The sequence below is a fragment of the Tiliqua scincoides genome, chromosome 2, assembly GCF_035046505.1.
Source record: "Tiliqua scincoides isolate rTilSci1 chromosome 2, rTilSci1.hap2, whole genome shotgun sequence".
In the NCBI taxonomy this organism is placed as follows: Eukaryota; Metazoa; Chordata; class Lepidosauria; order Squamata; family Scincidae; genus Tiliqua; species Tiliqua scincoides.
The window spans coordinates 102,538,938-102,558,921 of NC_089822.1; the positions used below are offsets into that span (position 1 = coordinate 102,538,938).

Genomic DNA, 19,984 nt, shown 5'->3' on the forward strand with positions numbered 1-19,984 from the left:
TTTCCTTCCCATCTGATATCATGGAGAATGGAAATGTCCTGAACTAGTGCCTAGCCACTGTGAATAAAACTAGAAAGTTTTGGCAAAGCCAAGGATGAATCTGTTTTGCTTCAACAAAACTGTGAAGCACATGGTACAATGGGAGAGGGATTCTGCTATCCACTTAGAGCACGTGCTGAGAAACCTAGAGAAGTATGCCAGGTTAGGGAGTATTATTCCCAAGGCTCTACTATGCCTTATATCTAGAGCAGTGTTTCTCAACCAGTGGAACTCGTACCACTGAAGGTATTTGAGGTGGTGCCTGGTGGTACACTCGGGACCCCCAAACCTGCCACCTGGCATTGAGAACAGCAACACAATGCGATAAGCAGCAATAGGAATCTTGGGTCAGTGGGCAGAGTTCCAGTGTGTGCTTTTCTTGCCCTCAAAAAAGCCCTCTCATCCACCCTGAGCCTCTTACTGGTGTTTGTTGCATCACATCACATCACATCAGTTATCTGAAAGTAACTGGTAATGAGTGGTACCAATAGGTACCGCTCCAATAGGTTCAAATTCCAATAGGTGGACCATGCGAAGTGGTACAGCGGAGGACAAATGTTGAGAAACACTGATCTAGAGGTGTTTGTCTCCAGTGAGTAAGACAGGACTATAGCCTAAGCCTTATTGAACACAATGGGCTTACTTCTGAGTAAAATGAATAACACTGTTTTCAAACTCTACATATATCATGCTATTTTCAGAATCCCCCAGAATGTGGCAGCTCTCAGGTCTGCTCTAGAAATGCTTGGCTGACCCGGATTCCAACTGGAAGGCAACTCTGCTGCACCATTCTTATGTTCCACAACGAGGAGTCATTCAAACCTGCTGAAAGGTTGGTGGAAAGGCTGAAATCTTGCTGAATGAAAAAGAAAGCGTAAACAACCTGCAATACTACTGATTGTAGGTCTGGAGCCAGGGTGACCAGATGCCCTCTTTTTTCCAGGACACATCCTCTTTTTTAGCCTTGTGTCCTGGAAAAGGACTTGAATGTCCTCCTTTTCCCTGTGAGTGGGCTCCGACAGCCAGGGGATAGCCTTCTTGGAATTAATAAATAACACAGGCCAAGACACATTTTGCTTCCTTAAACGTTACACCAATTCCTGGGTATATTTGGGGTGCCGATTCCAAAAATGGCAACCGTTTTGCCCTATCCCATCTAGTTTTGGAGATATAGTATAGCCTCTTTAGTGAATGGTTCAAGCACCTTCCTCATGAGGAAGCCTACACCATGGCTTCCTCATGAGGAAGCTGCTTGAACCATTCACTAATGAGGCTATACTATATCTCCAAAACTAGACATGATAGGGCAAAACGGATGCCATTTTTGGAATTGGCACCCCAAATTTATATCAAACTACCATAAAGTTTGGGAAAAACTTTTCTGACCCTCAATTTTGTAGCCCTGTGTACTGGGCACAATCCTAACCAGGTCTACTCAGAAGTAAGTCCTAGTGTTATCAATGGGACTTACTCCCAGGAAAGTGAGGTTCGGACTGCAGCCAATATGTAATAAAATTATATGAAGTATAGTTTTAAATTTAATAATAAGTAATGATGGCGTTCAAATTAACCCCATGAAATGCACAGATGAGTGTTTCTAGCTTTTCTTTGGCCATGTCCTACATTTTTGGGTGTGTCCTACATTTTGGGGCGCCTGGTCCTCTTTTGCGCTTATGACATCTGGTCACCCTGTCTGGAACCAGCAGCAACTTGGCGTTTGAGTTCCAGTGATTCTGAATGCATTAATTTCCTCGGAGCCTGGAGTAGCAGCACAAAGGGCGCCTTGCGTAGGTGGCGCGCAAGTAGGCGCCGGGGAGAGAGCAAACAAAGGAGCAGAGGGGAAAGCACAGAAGGGAGCTGCTTCCCCCTGCCTTCAGTGTCAGCCCTGGACCATCGCCTCCCCCAGAGATGCAGTGTGCTTTGAGCATCCTGCTTCCCGGGCCATTTATTCTGCCACCCCCTTAGCAGCCTGCCTGCTGTTCCGGTCTTGCACGCATCCCTCCTCCCTCGCTCTCCTCCTCCCTCTCGGCGGGTCCCTCCCACCTCGCCTTCCTCGTCACCGTGCGGTGTATAAATCCCCTTTTGCTGGCATAGCCCCATCGCGGGAGAGCAAGACCCTGTGGCTGTGGCGGCGCCCGGGACAAGAACAGCCCTCGCAGCTGTCGCTGGCTGAGCGCTTCCCTTCCTCTTGGCTCGGTCCTCTCTCTCGCAGCAGCCCCAGGATGTCGGAGAAGCCCGCCGCGGAGGCTCCGGTGGAGCTGGGGGCGAAGGTGAGGCGCTGGGCTCCAGGCTCCAGGACAAGCCCGCCACCTCCCTGGCAGGCGGTCGGAGTCCGAGGAGTGGTTGCAGAGGGCACGGGAGGCTCCTGCGCGCCTTGTCGCCTTTCCCCTCGCCCCCCTTGGCTGCTTCCCCCATCTTCCGCCGCTGCCTTTATCCCTCTCCCCCTTCCCTCCCCCCGCCGCCTTCCTTCCTTCCCTCCGCCGCCCTGTCTCCTTGCCCTGAAACCTCCGTTCCCACGACCCTCCTTTGACTCGGGTCAGCAAAAGGAACGCGCTTCCAGAGGGACAGCGACGCCTGCCTGGCTACTGCTCCTCTCCCACCTCTCTGGTTGGTTCTGAACCCCAAGCGCTGCACTTGGCTGTCCCAGAGAGCGCTTGTCTTCTGCACAAGGTCCCCTGGATTTTGCAAGGGGAAAACAGTGGTGGAAGAAGAATGGGCATGGCAGTTCCGCGCTCTTGGCTGGGGCACAGGCTGCAATCACGACTCCGCTGAGATCATGGCTTTGTTGTTTCAGCCCCATTAAGCTGAACGGAGACAGAGGTTCACCCTTCAGATCATGTGCCATGCTGGTTGGCAGGTGTGGGGCAGGTGGGTGCAGCCTAAGTGCTAGGAAGGGGCTTGGCTGTCCAGCTCTTTTGGAGCCCAATCCTGTGCCTTTCTACTCAGTAGTAAGACCCGTTATAGTCCATGGGGCTTACTGTCGGTAAGCGTGGACAGGGTTGCAGCTTAAGCCGCCTCGCTTTATTAGGAATCAAACAGCAAGGCGGCTACGCGCAACAAAGCCAGGAAAAGATGGAAGGCGATTGAAGAACGTGCGGGCGCCTGCCAAGCTGTCAGCATATGGATTCCTCTTTCCTTACACATGTCTCTGAAGACATTGTGTCTTCTGTAGTTGCTGCTTCGGTGTCCCTCGGGGTGTTTTAGATTTCTAAATCCGCACGACAGCAGAGACCTGTGTCTTCTGTGTCATGAGAATCATTGCAAGAAGGCTGGTCCTTTATAAGTCAAATGCTGGTATTCTGTGAAGCAGGTTGCCTTTGGTGGGTTGTGGGGCAGCATTGCCGCAAACTGTATAAAATCACACAGCCCTCAGAAAACTTTGTGATTTCTGTCAGGGGGAAGGTAGCGGCAAGTTGGATTTGCTCCAGAATGAATTTGTTTGTGGCAGGCTAGTTTTATGAAGGTGGGGAGAAAGGTTAATTGAATGGATAGAGAAGAGAGCAATTAAAAGGTATCCAGTGTCACCAAACCCATGCAAGATTTTGACAGTTTCACAAGGATTACCACCAAGAGGAGATTTTGATCTTGCTTTACTCAGTTTAGCAGGAATGGTTTAAATCTCCCTCCTGCCAATGTATATTATACTCATACCTGACCAGGTCAGGATAGCAGGAGATACCAGGCCATATAGTTCTCCTAACTTGCCAGATTGAAAGGAGAAGATAAATAGGAAAGGGAAACAGTATTAATCTGTGTCCTGGGGCTTGAGTCTTGCGCAATGTTTTCTTACTTGTCATGCACGCCCCTCTCCGGCCTGCATGGAAAATAAATAATTAAAGCAACCCTAAGGGCAGGCAGGGACATGGGGATAAAGGTTAAAGACTGCAGGCAGCTCAACCTGGCTGTGCTTCCCTTGCTTGCTTTGAATGAGAAAATCAAAGATGCAAAGAATGTCAGAATGGAAACTTGGGAAATATTTTTCTACACAGGGTGGTCGGATTGTTCTAATTTTTCCCATAGTGTCAGCAAAGTGCAGATCACTGTGCCTAATGGTGTATCTGCAGATTCAAAATCCTTCTCCCTGGTATCCCCCTTTTACATGGACTCATTTTGCCCAGGTTTACCATAACAGAGGTGGATGAACCACAACACTTTTCCCAGTTCCCCCCCCCCCCCAGTTTCCTCTCCATCCCTGTGCAGTGTGTCAGATTTTATATTCTACATTAATTGTGGGAGGCTTTGTGGGCGAAGACAACCATTCCTCATTACTTCTAGCTGGGTGTTCAGAAAATTACCCTAGGTCACAGGGGGAAAGTCTTTGAGATTGCCTTGTAAGACAAAACTCAGGATGGTGTCTTCAGCAGTTTATTATGATCCTATCCTGTGGATGGGGCATAAGATCCACCTGAAAAAAATATTTCTGCCTCTTTATATGGGAAAAGCTTCTTTGAAATGCTGAGCATAAGGTCCTGTGTTCAGGATTGACAGTGGAAATTTCAGATACTGATGTGACACCAAAAAGATCAATCCCAGTGAGACTAGCATGTACAGTATCTAGGCCAGTGTTCCATCACCATTTGTGGCTGGCTTTAATTGTTTCAGAAAAGCCCATGATACCCTCTAGTGGAAATTTATAGGATAGCCTTATGGGGGCAGGGATGCTTCTTTCACATAAAGGCTTCCTTTGCACATGTTTTCCTCTAATCTAATGAAGGCTTGTCTAAGGTAAAGTTGATTTAGTGCACAATTGGGTCTACTGAAACTAGTGCAGAGGCTTAGCAGTAACCTGTGCAGGTACAAAGGTAAATTCTGTGTTAATCGTGGGACTCCTCCTCAAGATTATTTCTACCTTTTGTCCATTTTGCTTGCCCAGAAGGTGATGTTATGTATAGATAAAGGTATTATTAAATTTAGTTTATGAAGAGCACAATCTACTGGGAAGTTCTGTGCAAGCTTCAGTGAAATGTATGGGAGCTGCACAAGAGCATGACAGCGGACTGTTAGATTGTGCCATCATTGCAATTAGTGTGTATGGGGATTTTCACAAAGCATCATGGACTAGCCCTGAATACAGGTAAATTATGTTACAGTTACTGAATGCTGCCAGGCCTTTAATCTACTGCCCTGAGACTTCCATGTATTGTCCACATCTTCACATTTGTCACAGAGTGTGAACATCTGACAGCCTCTTGATTGAAATAATATATTGTGGGTTTTAAAAATACTACCTACAATGCAACTGTAAAATAAACCTTTTCTTTTTGTAATTTGTAACCATGTTGCTTTTCCATTTTAGTACCTATCCTTCTAATCCAGTTACTGAGTCTCATTCTTTTCATTTGTTTCATTACTTTGTCATTAGATCTTATACTAGTTTTTCTTTAAGCCTATTCAGTATTGAATGTAACATATTTCTCACCCTGTTTAGGATCTGAAAGAAAAGAAAGAGAAACATGAGGAAAAGTCTGCTCGCAAAGAAAAGAAGGAAATAATTGAGGTAACCATATGTGTATTTCCTGGAGGAACATGGGATGTAAGTGTGTGTCTGTGTGTGAGCAATGAAATCAAAAAGAAGAGGACAAGCAGAAGGTGCATAGAGACATACATTGAAAGAGGAACTTGCTGGGGTGTGGGGAGTTGCCCTATAGGCTGAGCCTGGTTTACCTCTGCCTTCACCCTTCAAATGAGGTGCACATCTGCCTTCACAGTAAACATATATTTCTTTGTTAGTTTTGCACCTCTGTGCTCCTGATGGGATGTCTGCCTTTGTTGTTGGTTTGCTTAAAGTGCTGAAAGAGCACGGGACAGTTTTGCTCCTCCAGGGTTTTACATTTTCAGGGCTCCCAATCATGAGTTGTATGTTAACGATAGGAACAGGGAGCAGAAATTATTATTATTATTAATGGTATTTATATACCGCTTTTCAACTAAAAGTTCACAAAGCGGTTTACAGAGAAAAATCAAATAACTAATGGCTCCCTGTCCCAAAAGGGCTCACAATCTAAAAATGAATCTCTTTCTCCTGCACTATCAAAAAGAAAGAGAAAGGAAGCCTATGGTATCTCATCCCCCACTAGTTTTGCAATGCAGCCACATTACTGGACTGTACGCCTCATCCTAGGGTGGGGGAGACCAGACAGTCCAGGAAAAAAATCTTTTTACTTGCCTTTCTGCAGGTCACCTCGTTATCAATGGGTCTCCTTAGACCTATGTCAGCTATTTAGCTTGTATAAGTATGAGGAGCTTCAGAGGGCATCGGGCCAGGAAAAGGGGGATAGGATCTTGGTGTGTGCACTGCTGCTGAGATCCTTCCACTCTAGCCCCCTACCTGCCCCACTCCCCACCTTGATCCTCTGCTGAACCGTCCCAGCTACCTTACTTACTGGCTCCACCAGGGCTTCTGCAGGCTGCTGTTTTGCACACAGGGCCTCCAGCTGTTTGGGCTGCTGGTCCCACAACAACAGCAGTGCACCTTTTACAACAGGACTTGTGGCAGTGGGTTGCAATTACCATTTTTTGTTAGCACTATACAGTTGAGAACGGCATAGCATGTAGACATTCAACAGGTATAGTTTTTGTTGGCATAGAGATGCAGTGATGGGAAGAGTTGCATCTGGGTTTTGTTTGTTTGTTTTGTGTTGGAGTGGTGGTGGTCTGCCGTGCAGTATTGTTTGTCATTGAGCCTCTACTGGAAAAAAGCCAGTAACTCTAGGCCTTGGGAAACAATGGTGTGGCAGGTATGAACTGCTGCAGTCCACTACCACTCTTGCTCTCTTAGAGTTTAGCAGGAAGAGAGGGCAAGTTGAAAAGGATCTGGAAGTTAGGGGGATTGTCCTCTGTAGTAATTACTGGGAATCTACAGGCACAAGCAGTCCAAGATGGTAGGGTGAAAGTGAAATTTTTGTTGACATGACTGCCAATGAGCCTTTTATGTTTTATCATTAACCAAATTAGAAGATGAAGCTGTATCTTTAAAAAAAAACTGATGATGTGGAATGGGCATTCCTAGGAGCAGAAGAAATGCCTTGCTAGATAAGACTGAAGTTTATCTAGTACAGCATTCTGTTTCCAGCAGTGGCCGACCAGATGCTCCGGAAACTGTACCTCTGAACTTGTCTTCCCTGCCCGCCTCCACAGAGCTAATAGCTGCTTCCAGATTTAGAGTAGGGAAAAGGCATATGAGGACAGGGCTAAAACCCTCTCCCACAGTGTTGCTTCTCCCACCTGTGCATAAAAAAAGAGAGACAGAGAGATCCTAATCAGACAGAGGTCCTAAACATACACTTCTGGCATCACAAATGACCTAATCCTGTTCAGATGCCATACTGATGGCACATGGACACCGCTGTAATGTCAATCCTAAGCCTCTCCAGGCAACGTCATGTTGGCGCAGCTCTCAGTAATGTTGGCTCAGCCTTTCTCAGTAGCACTGACAGTGTTCGTAGAAACCCCAACACAGCCCATCATCCGTGGAGAGGCATCCTGATGTTTGATGCATCATTGGTTCAGGGTTGGTGCACTGTTAGCATGACATCTAAGGAGCCAATCACCACCTCCACCTAGCACCAATGCCAGTGGTCAGAGAAGTGCCTCTAGGGTGAATCAAGCTGTGGGCAGGGCAGGTGCAGGGCCAATGAGTATCCATCGTTGGGGGAAGCTGCACTCCGCAATGAGCAGCACAGCATCAGGCACCACCACGAACCATGGAAAAATTGCCCAAGGATACCACACATGCAAGCGCACACATCCAAGGAATACCTTTTTGAGCAAAGCAAGAATAGAAAAATAGTCGTCTCAAAAGAGGCAGTCATATGAAACAACCACAGAAGTATCTCTGTGGTAACACTTTGAGCCACTATTGGGGCACTCACCACCTGGAAGGAACTCTTTTGTCAGAGGAGGGACTAGGATGAGTCACAAGGGAAGCCTCTACACCACTTAGGTAAAGCATGGTGCAGGTAACTCACTGGACAAAGATGCAGGCTGGGAGACAGGAGAGATGGGTTTGAATCCAGCCAAGGGACTTACCCTAACCAGCAGGGCACTCGCCTTTTGCATGATTGGCCAGAAATACCCATGGCAGGGACAAAAGAAGATGAGACTACTCCACACAGTTGTTATCTAACTCCCCTGCCACAGTTAGGAGGCAGGCAAACACCCCTTCACCCGCCATTTAACACCTTGCATCACTGCAACAGGTACACTGGCTGGGAAGCTGTAGCACATGGATCTACCGGAGGGAGCATTGTATGGGCCAGTCATTGGACTAGCCTGTGACACATGGTGCTCCTCTAGCAGCTCAGCCGTCTAACCACACCCCCACGCACCCTATGCCCTTCATTGCTGGCACCTGCTAGTGTGACTGTCAGTGCGCTGCCCTCTCTGTTCCTCTACAACCACTTGCTTCATCAACTACAGCAGCAGGCAATAGGAGATTCATCACCAGAGGACTGTTCCCCCCCCCCCCTTTGGAGCTGAAGGAGTCAGAGTGTGCATGCTGCACACCCTGAGAGCAGAGTCCCATCCTGAGGCTAGCTGAGGTTAGAAACTACTAGGGTGGGAAGAAGGGATCCCTGTCTGCTAACAAAATGGATTCAAATGAAGGTTGGTCAGCAACCAATGGTTGGAGTCCCTGGCATTCATGATAAGGGAGTAGATACTCTCTGCTCTTAACTGATGCAAAAGGAAGGAATGGTTAGGCAATACAGTTTATAGTAAAGACACATGTAATAACTCTAAAGGCCAGAACAAGTGGGAAGGGCAAAGACATGAAAGGGAGCTGCAGCATCAATGTATGGCGGTATGGGATTCCCTCCTGCCCTTTGCTTACCTCTTTGGGTGTATTGTCCATGTTTCCCCCATTGGGGTGGTGAGGTAGAGATTCCAATTGGTGTTTGTGCATGGAATCCTCTTGGGACAGAATACCTCTAATAGGAGTTCTGAGAAGACGTTAACCAAATAGCTTGCGATACATGCTGTGAGGGACAAGAGGTTGTGTGTGTAAAGTGCTCCCTTTGTGCACCAAGTACTCTCTGACCACCACCAAAGTTCCCCTTTGAGAGACCAGAGAGGTATAGTTCTGTACCATGTGCCCTATCATCTGAGCTGTAATCTCCTTGGCAGGGGTTTGTACTATAAATAAAAATTGAGGTGATTTGTGCAATGTTGGAGAGCCAAATTCCCCAGAAATGTTATAGGGAAGACTGAGGCTGCAATCCTATGCACATTTTCCAGGGAGTAAGCCCTGTTGAACACAGTAGGACTTACTTCTGAGTAGACTTGCAAAAGTTTGTGCTCTGAGCAAGTATGCAGTGTGGAATTAGGTATGTGAGGGCAAGAGTTCAATATATTGAGCAGAATGTCACAAGTGCCTTCTCTGGGCTTGCCTTATGCAGGATGATGAAAATGGAGCTGAGGAAGAGGAAGATGATGAAGATGCAAATCCTGAGGATGTGGATGATGACGACGAGGAAGATGAAGGTAAGGATGGGCACCTTGGGTAGTTTGTGCGTTGGGTGGTGAGTGAACATTCCCACTAGATTTAATTACTGGTTATGTGATTTACCATTTTTCTCTCCTTCATGCCTAGATGATGAGAATGAACAGGAGCCAGACTCACATGCAGTAAAACGATCTGCAGAGAAGAAGCAGGAAGAGGTTAGTAGAGACAACATTTAAGAACAGCAGAAGTGGGAGGATCTATTCTGCCTAATTGGGAGCTGGGGAAGTGTACAGGGGCTGTACCATTGAGCAAAATATCAATGCTAATATAACTGCAGATGTTATTACAACATTAACAGTGTGCTTGCGGCTGTGTCATGACCACTGCAGGCCCTACTGTAATTTCACAAACACACCTGATAACTATTTAGTGTGATGTATCTCCTCTTTAGAACTTTTTGTATTCTGTTGTCAGTATTTGCTGATAGGTTCTGGGAATCATGGTGGAATTCACATGTCAAACTGAGACTTTATACGAGAATGTATGTGCTGACAAAAAATGCAGATCACTATGACAGCCCAACTGCGTGCTCTCTTGGAGCAAGCTCATAGTCCAAGCATCTGGCTCTAGGGCTGATATTCTACTCATGTGAAATGGTACTTGCAAGTAGAGTATACAGCTGGTCTGGACAGTTTGTTAATGTGAGGTAATCCATTAAGGCAGGGGTGTCCAAACTTTTTGGCAGGAGGGCCACATCTCTCTGACACTGGGTCCAGGACTGGGAGAAAAAGAATTAATTTACATTTAAAATGTAAATAAATTTACATAAATGACTATATTAGAGATGGAACTTATATGAATGAATGAAGGTCTTGCAATAGCTCAAGGCCTTGCACAAAGCAAAGCCGGCCTTTCCTTTTGCTGCCACTGCTGCATCACAGACATGAAACCAAGCAGTGGAGGGATCCCTCGGCCCACAGTTCACACAAGAGGTCAAACAGTTGCCCCTCATGCTATGAGCAGTTGCGTCACGCCAGTGTGAGCTCCAGCAAGTCTCCGGAGGGCCAGAGGCTCATGGGAGACTGGGGGCTCCCTGTGGGCTGGATTGGGGATCCCCAAGAGCCACAAATGGCCCCCAGGCCGGGGTTTGGGCACCCCTGCTCTAAGAGATTGTAGCAAGGCAAATCCAAAGTGCATTGTGGAGTGAGTTGCTAGCTCATTGCTCACTTGGTAGCAATGACCCCTTTGCATGCTCATTGCAATCATCCTATAGTCTCAGTTCAGCCACAACTGTTTTATTTTGGAAAAATCACTGTGGGCGCAATCCTAACCCCTTATGTCAGTGCTTTCCAGCACTTGCATAGCAGTGCCAATGGGACGGGTGCTGCATCCTGCAGTTGGGTGTCACTCATGGAGGCCTCCTCAAAGTAAGGGAATGTTTGTTCCCTTTCCTCAGAGCTGCATTGCCCTTATGTCAGTGCTTTCCAGCACTGACATAAGGGGTTAGGATTGTGCCATGTTTCTCCATCCCCTTTGAAGTAGTTCTTACAAAGCTGTTGTACAATGTAAAAGAGAGATGGAAAGGTTACTACCCACTCCAAACCTTTTACAGTAGGGAAAATGCATAATTATAAGGAAACTCTGCAGAAGGCAATTGTTCAGAGTTCCAGATTCACTGTCAGTACAGCATATGTATAGTAATGTATGCTACTGAATAAGGCAGAAATATTTTCCTAGTCCACTACCAGCAGTGCAGACTAAGGACAAAGTTTTTCTTGGTTCTCCCTCTGAAGTTCATGTTGCCATCTGCACATATTCAAAACTTGCTTCTTCTCTTTTTACATGCAGTGTGATATCATCGCTTGATTATGATATATCATGATAAAAGGATGGACTTGATAAAAGAATGGAACTCCATTGAAACTGGGACAAAAGTTCAGATATCACAGTGGCATCAGCCTATACTAGCCTAGGGGGGCTTTCCATGCATTATATTTTTCCTTCTAGTGATCACCAGTTATCACTCATTTGTTGCACTGGATCAAGTTGTCTTTCCTAAAAACTGACTTTCTGTTGCAGGAAACTTGCATTTTCTGTGTATTCCAAATTACAAAAATTAATTGCAAAATCGTACTCTACAAATTATCCTTTTACTATGAAAAGGGCAATTCTTACCTCATTAATGTAGTTGTTGCAGGGACCTCTTGTTATTTTGCTTTAGACATGTTGCTCCTTACTGCCCCAGTGGTGCTCATTTTGCCTTTATAAAAGATAGGCAGCCCAATCCTATCTTGCATTTGAGCAGGCAGGCCTGCGCTGCATCCAGGGGCCAAAGTTAGGGGCCAAAAGTGGCACACCCGGAGGCAAACCATTCCCCTTACCCCATGTCATGCTGTAGTGGCCTCAATGGGTCTACTTGGATCTGTGCCACCTGATAAAGTGGTGCAGATCTGAGCAGAATGGAGCAGCCAGGGGTCATGCCATACTGCCTGGGATTGGGGTCAGGATCCAGCTTAACCGCTGGATCCTGGCCCTGCCTCCTGCTCCCCACCTGCCCGTCCCTGGAACTCCCGCTGCCCGCCCTCCCCACCCTCAAACGCCTCCTCCCTGCCCTCCCTACACACACCCCTCAGACCCGTGTTAGCTGAGCTCAGCAGACGCAAACTTACCCCTTGTGCTGGCCTCTCCAACAACTAAGTCAGCATAAATATGCCTTACAGCACATTTGCGAAACCCCTGGGTCAGCTCAAGTGACTTGCGCTGGCCTAACCCCGGGGTTAGGAATGCACCTATAAGCATTAAGGAGGTGATCCCCTGTCTCTGCAACACAATTCCATTGTTTGCCTTATAACTGAGTGACTGATGCATTTATACCCCGCCTTTTCCCCACACTGTGGGTGCCCAAAGTAGTTAGCAAAATATACAAATATATAGTCTTATAAAACTAAGAATAAACAATAAAATATGAATATTTTTATTCATAAAAATAAAAACAGCCTCCAACACATATAAAAGCAGTAAACAACAATATAATCAAATGCAAGAACAATAACCAGCAAAAAACAGCAGCAATAACATAGGAAAAGGTGGCAAGAAGCAGTAAAACAATAAAAGGCAATGAAAGCAACACTAAAAGGCATCCATAAAAGATGACATTAATAAAAACTTGTGATAAATGGTGGTAAAAACAATAAAACACCCAACCATAGTGAACCCACCCAATTACATTATGTGCCAACTGAAACAAAGAAAGTTTTTACTCCCTACCGGAACACCTTAAGGGAGGGGGCAGCTGTTAAATGGCAAGGGATGGTGTTCCACAATTGTGGCACTGCCACAGAGAAGGCTGCACTTCTCACCACTGCCCTTCTGGCTTCCAACATGCAGAAGGGCCCTCAGGGCGCAGGCCAGCACCTAGTCCTAAGCCATAAAAGTCTTTAAAGGTCATAACCAGCACCTTGAATTGGCGCTGGAAACAAACTGACAGCCAGAGCAGCTGTTGGAGCAAAGGAGCAGATAGGATTGAACCACCAAGGTCCAGTAACCGCACAAACCACCACATTCTGCTATTCACACTATTCACACTATTTAGTGTTTTGAATGCTGTGTCCTTTTCTCTACATTGCTTGAATACATATGTGATATATTTGTTAAGGAGCAAGCAACAGCATAAGTTTTTCCTGTACAAACCCTTATCTCTCCCATCTGTTACAATGAACAGAAGATTAAAGTGCAGTTTAAGCATGAATGTACTGATAGTTTGGATAAGTTCCAAGAAATGCTGGACAAGGCAACCCTGTTGACCTTTTATCTCACCTACCCTTGCTGTACTGTACCAATTTTTCATGTATTGTTTGTTTCTTTTTCTGGGAATATCTTTACCTCAAGCAGAAACTGGCATTCAAAAGTCTGCAGCACTTCTGTAAACCTGATTGACCAGCAAATGTGTGAACCCTTCTAATATACACCCTTAATTTTGTGAGACCAGCACAGCTTATGAATTACTATCTGCATAGAACCAGGTATCTGACCAAATACATCGTTCTTTCTCTATGCAGGATGAAGTGAACCCAAAGAGGAAGAAATCAGAAAATGGCTCTTCAGCTTGATACCCTCTCTTCCATCCACCTCCTCTTTGCCGCCGTCTGTCTGTCTTCTTGTCTTCGTTCCTCCCACCTGTGCTGGCACTCATTTCAGTGCTGTTATCGCAGATGAGGAGGAGGGGAGGGAATGAATATGCTCTCCAACAAGGCCAGATAAAGGAAGCTGAAGATATATCTTCTCCAGCCCCAAGGTCCGTTCCATATTACAGTGCTCCCTACCGTTTCACACACCCCCAAGCTACTGATCCTCCTTCCAACCACCATTCAAATAGCCCCATTACTTGCAAATATTGCTTCCCTTTTCCTCTCCCCAAGCACCACCTCACAGCTGCTGCCTAACTGAGATTCTTACATGCCCCCTGCTATTGATGCATCTTCTGAAAACTGCTCCCTGCCCCAGACAAACGTTTCCCCTTTCCCTTCTTTTTTTGTCCCCTTACAGAATTTCACAAGTGTGTGGAAGCTGTATGGTGCTGTGAAAGGGTTAAATCAAATCTGGGATTCAGGAAGTAGTGTGGCAGGGAATCTTGCAGTGATGTCTTGCTATCCTGTGCCTGGCTCCTTTTACATTGCTAGGAAAAGGCAAAAAAGAGAACTAAAACAAAAAAAAAATGTGTTTTTTTAAAAAAGTAAAACAAACATAGTGACAAATATTTTAACTATTAATGCATTTTGTACAAACAATGTGGCAGGCAGCAAACTAGATCTGGTGATTTTTTTTTTCTCTCCAGAAGTTGAAGCTTGTTTTTAATGTGTAAAGTCACATGTGATCCCAGTGGGTTTTTCCCCCCTCATTTGGGCTAAAAAATTAAAAAAGGATTAGGGACCAAATTTGATTTCTTTCTCATTCCCTTCAAGTTCTTGAGTTGTTTTTCTTTGTAAATTAAAGCAGACTCATCTGCAGTATTTTCTATGGCACAGACATTATGAGGATGAGAAATATAAATATATATATTGTTTAGCACTGTAAATAAAAACCTTTCAAAAACATTTCAGAAGTCCGTGTTTGAAAATCATGGTGCATGTCTACATCAAAACCATCAGGACTACACAACAAAGTATCCCTTTGATGAAGCGGATAAATTTCTGATTAAAAAAAAAATTTATTCAATTTATATTCTGCTCGCATATGGCACTTGCGGTGGTCTCTCATCCAAGGGACTGACCAGGAGTGTGCAGCTTCATCAGCTTTCTGACCACTCAGTATGCCTTTTCACTAATATTTTAAAACAGAAATAAAAAGGAACAAATGCAACATTCCCATTACTATTATTTCATTCCAGTGGGTTAGCTGTCGACTGTCTTGCAAATTAATAGTCCTTAAATACCTTAAAGAACAACAAATAATTTGTGGCATAGGGTTTTGTATAGAGCAGATGCCATCAGGGCCACAGTGTTCTCATACACCCAAACACACGTGGGTACAGAGGAAAAAAATATGAAAACTGTGGGGCCAAAAGACCATGTGATGTGACATCAGGTCTGTAGCATTTCTGTTGCACAGTCAAAAGATTTATCATGGATTTATATAATGCCATCTATGTCCCTGGCATTTTTCACATAACTGGAAAAAAACAAAAACAAACATGTCCCTGTCCCAAATGCTCACAGTCTGCAGGATGACCTCCAAGATAAATACAGCCAGCATCTCCATTTAAGGGTCTGCAGATAACAGGACCAGAATGAGGTATCTGCCTGACATCTTGAAAGTTGCTACTCATCAGAATGGAGAGTGCTAGGCCAGACGGGTCAATGGGCTCACATGGCTTCACAGGTTCTTGCATTTCTGTAAGACTCTATCTCCCGAATGTGTTTGACTTTGCTACATGCAAGGAGTTTAAAAAAAAAAAAAAACATGGGGGAAGACTCAAAACATGGGTGGCTGGACACCCATGCCAGGATGGCATGCTGATGACTTTGCTACCCAGCACTGCCCCATAAGACTCCCCATTTGGCCCTACCCCCAGCAAACTAATCAGGTAAGGTGGGCAGCGGCCCGAATGCCTTCTTAAGTGCAGTGCCATTTTGTTTTCTGGATGTCTGCCCCAAACCAAAAGGGCGCCATGCACTGAAGGAGGAAATTTGCTGCTGCCCACTATCACCAGGTTAACTTGCAGGGAGCAATGCCCAACCGGGAGACTTACTAGGAAGTGGTAGACAGCAGTGGACAACCCTCCTTCAGCTCTGATAATGGCGCTGAAGGAAGGGAATGTGTCCAGTTTTCTCTGTAAAAAAACTACAGGAACTGTGTGGAGCCCTATGTTTGCTATATGGTGGCAGCTGCAGAGTGCTTGGTGATGGCTTCTTTGTCATCACTGAGCTCTGGGGTGTTGTGAAGGAAGCTGCACAGGGCTCCAATTTGAGCTGTGTGGCTGCAAAGCTTAAAGGGAACAATGGATGTTTCTATCTTCCACTCAGCTTTCCCGGTGCCAGGAACAGGGATTTGTGACCTGCCTCTCCCAATAGTGCCCAGCACCAGAAAAATTAAGCATGCAGCACTGAGGGAAATGTTTCAGGCACTTACTATGGCAAACCTTCCCCAAAAGTTTGTAGGGGCAGACCTTAGCAGCTGCCCAAAGTGTTCCCACCATCTTGAATTTTCAATAATGCAAAGAGCCTGTTGCTGCTGACGATCTCACTAGCAGCAACAGCATATTGCATTACTGAAACTTTAAGACGGTGGGTACCAGTATGGCTTCTCTTCTGCACCTTTGAGTGCCCATAAAAGCATTTCACCGAGGGTCCTCATCACTGCAGCTTGTGGCAGCGGCAAAGGGTGAGGAGGTAGTGCATTCTGGGTGTCCTTCACCCTCAGCCTGCTGCCACTGCCTCCTCCCACCAAGCTGCCACAGACACAAGCGCATTGATTTGCTTCCCACTGACTTGAGTGGGGAAAAGACCATCTGCCTTCTTAACAGTACGCTTTGCATGGTTTTTGCAAACCCAGTAATGTGGGACTTCTGGTTTTATTTACAAGGACTGCACTAATGAAGGAGTTACTTCATCTACATAGTTCCTTTGAACACAACTGGAAGTCTTGCACTTCAGGTTTGCAAAAATGGTGTGAGGAGCATGGGAAGGAGCATTGCCCCCCCCCCCAGCGAGACAAGTGGCATCCCAAGTCACACCAGCCCTGATCCTCATGCACCTGGCTCTGCCACCGCAGTTGCTACCTGGAATATGAATTTATACCATTTTAAAATAGGAGGGCCGTACTGCATAAATAGATCACCCTTCGGAAATTGTATCTCCACTGCCTCTCAATTATGTATCTTTCCCGCGTGTAATCAGACTGGGGAAACCGCATACCCACCAATGAAACAGATAATTCCATCCCAGTTTACAATTTACCGTGTTTCTATTATCCCGTACATGGCTACGGAAGTCCAGTGTTTCCTAGAGAGGAGCATAATGGGATGTGAATGCTTCATTCTAGAATGTGCTCAGTAGTTATCTTTACCAAGCATTCCATCCGTGGGGTTGCAGTCCCATTTTAAAAGAATGTTACCCTGAGGATAAGTTGTGTATATGAATGGAAATGCCTGTCTCTCAGATCCCACCTGTGGATTTCAGACATAAGCTGTTTGTATAGAATCTATTCCTTTTCCAAACAATTCATTTCAGTCTTGTTGTTTACACTGCTGGTACCTTGAGTAGCTGGGATCCTTTAGGGTACTATTTTCACACTTGCCTTCACATCCTCTCAGCGATATCTGGTGCCTCTGCTCCCTCCTGTGGCCACACTCAGTACTGCGTACTTCTGTAGCATTCGCTCCCGTGTAATTCATCTCAGTTTTTCATCTCAGAGGTGTTTTTCCCAGACTTCCTTTTGGTTTTCCCTTGACAAATGCACAAAATAAAATTGTGGACAAGCGGCCTAGTGGAGGCACCATTGGACTTAGAATTCTGCTTCAGTCACACTCTGAGAGTGAACCACAGTACATCATTCTGTGCTCAGCTAACATGACAGGCATGCAATAGGTCAGCCATGAAAAGTGCATCTAGGTCACAGAGCCTTCCCCCATTAGATGCACAGAAGAAGGGAGCAAGAAAATATAGTTCTGCTGTGACCAAGAGCATGACAAGCTATACACAGTGTTCAAGACTTATTCAAGAAACATTTGTCTTCTTCCCACACTCCCTCCCATGTCCATCTGCCTGATGAAAAAGATCTGTAGAATCCCAAAGCTTGTGGTTCTTTACTTTGTTACTTTAGGTCTGTATTAAATAAAGCCCTGCCTGATCTTGGATTATAGAGTTTTCTTCTAATGGGCCAAGATAGGGCCAATCCTATCCAATTTTCCAGTGCCGGTGCAGCAGTGCGAATGGGGTGTGCACTGCTTCCGGTGATGGGGAAGCAGTCAAGGAGGCCTCCTGAAGGTAAGGGAATGTTTGTTCTGTTATCACAGGGCTGCATTGTGGTTGCACCAGTGCTGGAAAGTTGGATAGGATTGGGTCCATGGTCATCTGTGATTGGGGCCTTTGAGGATGTTGTATTGGGCAGCCAGGAGAGGGACTTCTGAACAAAGATGATCTTTTACCATCAGGCCCAACCTGAGCTATACCAGCTCCTTACCTGGGAAGTATGCCTGACCCAAAGACTCTCAGTTTCCTTTCTTCCTGGTGCACAAAGCACACACAACCTAGTCCCCACCCACCTTTGTCCCCTCGCAATGAAGGAGGAGTCTGCAGCTTCTCTCCAGCTGAAGGTCAGGTAGCTCTTGGCTCAGGAAGATGCAGCAATGGCCACCACTCTCCTTTTCTTGATGGTTCCCAATGCTCCAGTTCTGAAACGCTTTGGTCTTTGGAGCCCTTTCCGCTTCTAACAATGGTTTCAGGAAGCCCCAGGGCTCTGGAGAGCACACACTGAGAAATGCTGCTCTAGGGAACCAACACTGAAGCCCCAAAAGGAGCACTCTCATTAAGGACTGCAGATACAGTGCCCCATTTTATTGCAGGTCCCCACTTGTTTTTATCTCTTACCATCCATGTTTCCTCTGAAGAAGAGCTCAAAGCACTTTGCATCTTCTGCATCATTTCTTATCCAACTGCATACACTTTCCTTCCTTGGAGCCACAGCTGGTCATTTTTAGAAATGATTCATGAGTAGACTTGGTGCTTGTTCTGCTTGCTGCAAATGGGAACGTTTGTCTTCATATTGCACAACCTTGCATGATGTTCGGGGGGGGGGGCGGCTCCCTTCCAGGAAAAATAAGAACCAACACAAAACATGTCAGTCCCCTTAAGAAACCCAACCATTTTCAATGACCTGATTAATACTTGTGCAGCATCAGATTTAAGTAAGCGCCTTGGTTTTTAAGAAATTCTAAGCAATACCACAGACAGTATTGCTATGAGAAGGCTTGACGGTGAGCAAAATAATTTTCCATGACTTCTGACATGCACGCAGGCAGGCATGCACAGAATTTGAGCTTACTTTGCCAAACAGAATAAGAACAAGACATAGCGCAAATTGTGATCACTGTTGAAGGTGGAATAGACAAGGTGGAGGAACTATACCAAAAGGTATAGAGAAGGAAGAGTCCAGTAGGGTCAAGTCTCAAGTCAAGAGTGGTTGTTCTATACATGGCAACCGTAGGTCTGAAGGATGGGAGGCAGGCAACATATACAGGCAGGCAAGCAGGCAGGTTCCAAAAGGCCACTGTACTTGCTGTGGCCCCTTTGGATTTCCCAGATCACTTTCCCTCTCAGCATTCCCCCAGGACCGATCAATTACTATTTCACATCTACAGAATTGGGGCTTTATTTATTGATGTATTTATTGAATTAATAAATTCAATTTTTTAGCTAATACTATCACCGAGTGATTTCAAAAAATTAATGCAAAATGCATGTATTACTCTTATGTTAATGAGTTTTTTGCAATATTTTTTGCAATATTACTCTTCAGTAGCTTTGGGTGGAATGGGTTAGAGTCCGTTAGACTGTTAGACCATCAGAGAGCCAGGCTGCCCTAGGAAATGGTAAAACTCAGGGAAGCACCAGCAATCTCTTAGGAACCTGTTTAGTAAACCATGCCAATGATCACTAGAGGAAATGACTGCACTGGTCCTAAGGGAAAAAATATTACCTTTTGGCTATTTCAATATTAAACAGCTCAATTTTACAACGCTTCCCATGAAATGATGCAGCCGCACTTACACACACTCCCACGGGGGGGGGGGGTTTCAGGCCCCTGAAGTCTCATCTCGGTAAAGGAACATTTGTTCCCTCCCCTGAGGATAAGCTCTTGCCACCACCTGATTGGGTCTATTTGGATCTGTGCCAGTGATTTAGCTGGAGCACATCCATGTAAACCTGGGAAGGTGGATCAAGACTGGGAAGGGGGATAGGTAGTGGCACACTGCTGGTGATACCACCCCCTTCCTGGCCTCGATCT

General features: G+C 45.7%; 1 protein-coding gene across 2 annotated transcripts; it reads left to right on the plus strand.

Annotated features, from left to right (window-relative positions):
- Nucleotides 1-2,107: 2,107 nt before the first annotated feature.
- PTMS (parathymosin) lies at nucleotides 2,108-14,574 on the plus strand. Of its 2 annotated transcripts, none has more exons than XM_066616095.1 (5): nucleotides 2,108-2,309; nucleotides 5,468-5,536; nucleotides 9,435-9,519; nucleotides 9,629-9,696; nucleotides 11,330-11,486. In XM_066616095.1, the coding sequence occupies exons 1-5, from the start codon at nucleotides 2,262-2,264 to the stop codon at nucleotides 11,345-11,347; spliced, it is 288 nt and encodes a 95-aa protein (XP_066472192.1). In that variant the 5' UTR covers nucleotides 2,108-2,261; the 3' UTR covers nucleotides 11,348-11,486. The 2 variants fall into 2 exon arrangements, with proteins under 2 accessions (XP_066472192.1, XP_066472191.1); XM_066616094.1 differs by lacking the exon at nucleotides 11,330-11,486 and adding an exon at nucleotides 13,540-14,574 and having other exon boundaries at nucleotides 2,109-2,309.
- Nucleotides 14,575-19,984: the final 5,410 nt, after the last annotated feature.

Bases quoted from the DNA above. Each gene is read 5' to 3' on its own strand.
- PTMS (XM_066616094.1), top strand. From the start codon at position 2,262: ATGTCGGAGAAGCCCGCCGCGGAGGCTCCGGTGGAGCTGGGGGCGAAG. The intron at 2,310-5,467 runs GTGAGGCGCTGG...CACCCTGTTTAG, and splicing joins CGGTGGAGCTGGGGGCGAAG to GATCTGAAAGAAAAGAAAGA. The intron at 9,520-9,628 runs GTAAGGATGGGC...CTTCATGCCTAG, and splicing joins TGACGACGAGGAAGATGAAG to ATGATGAGAATGAACAGGAG.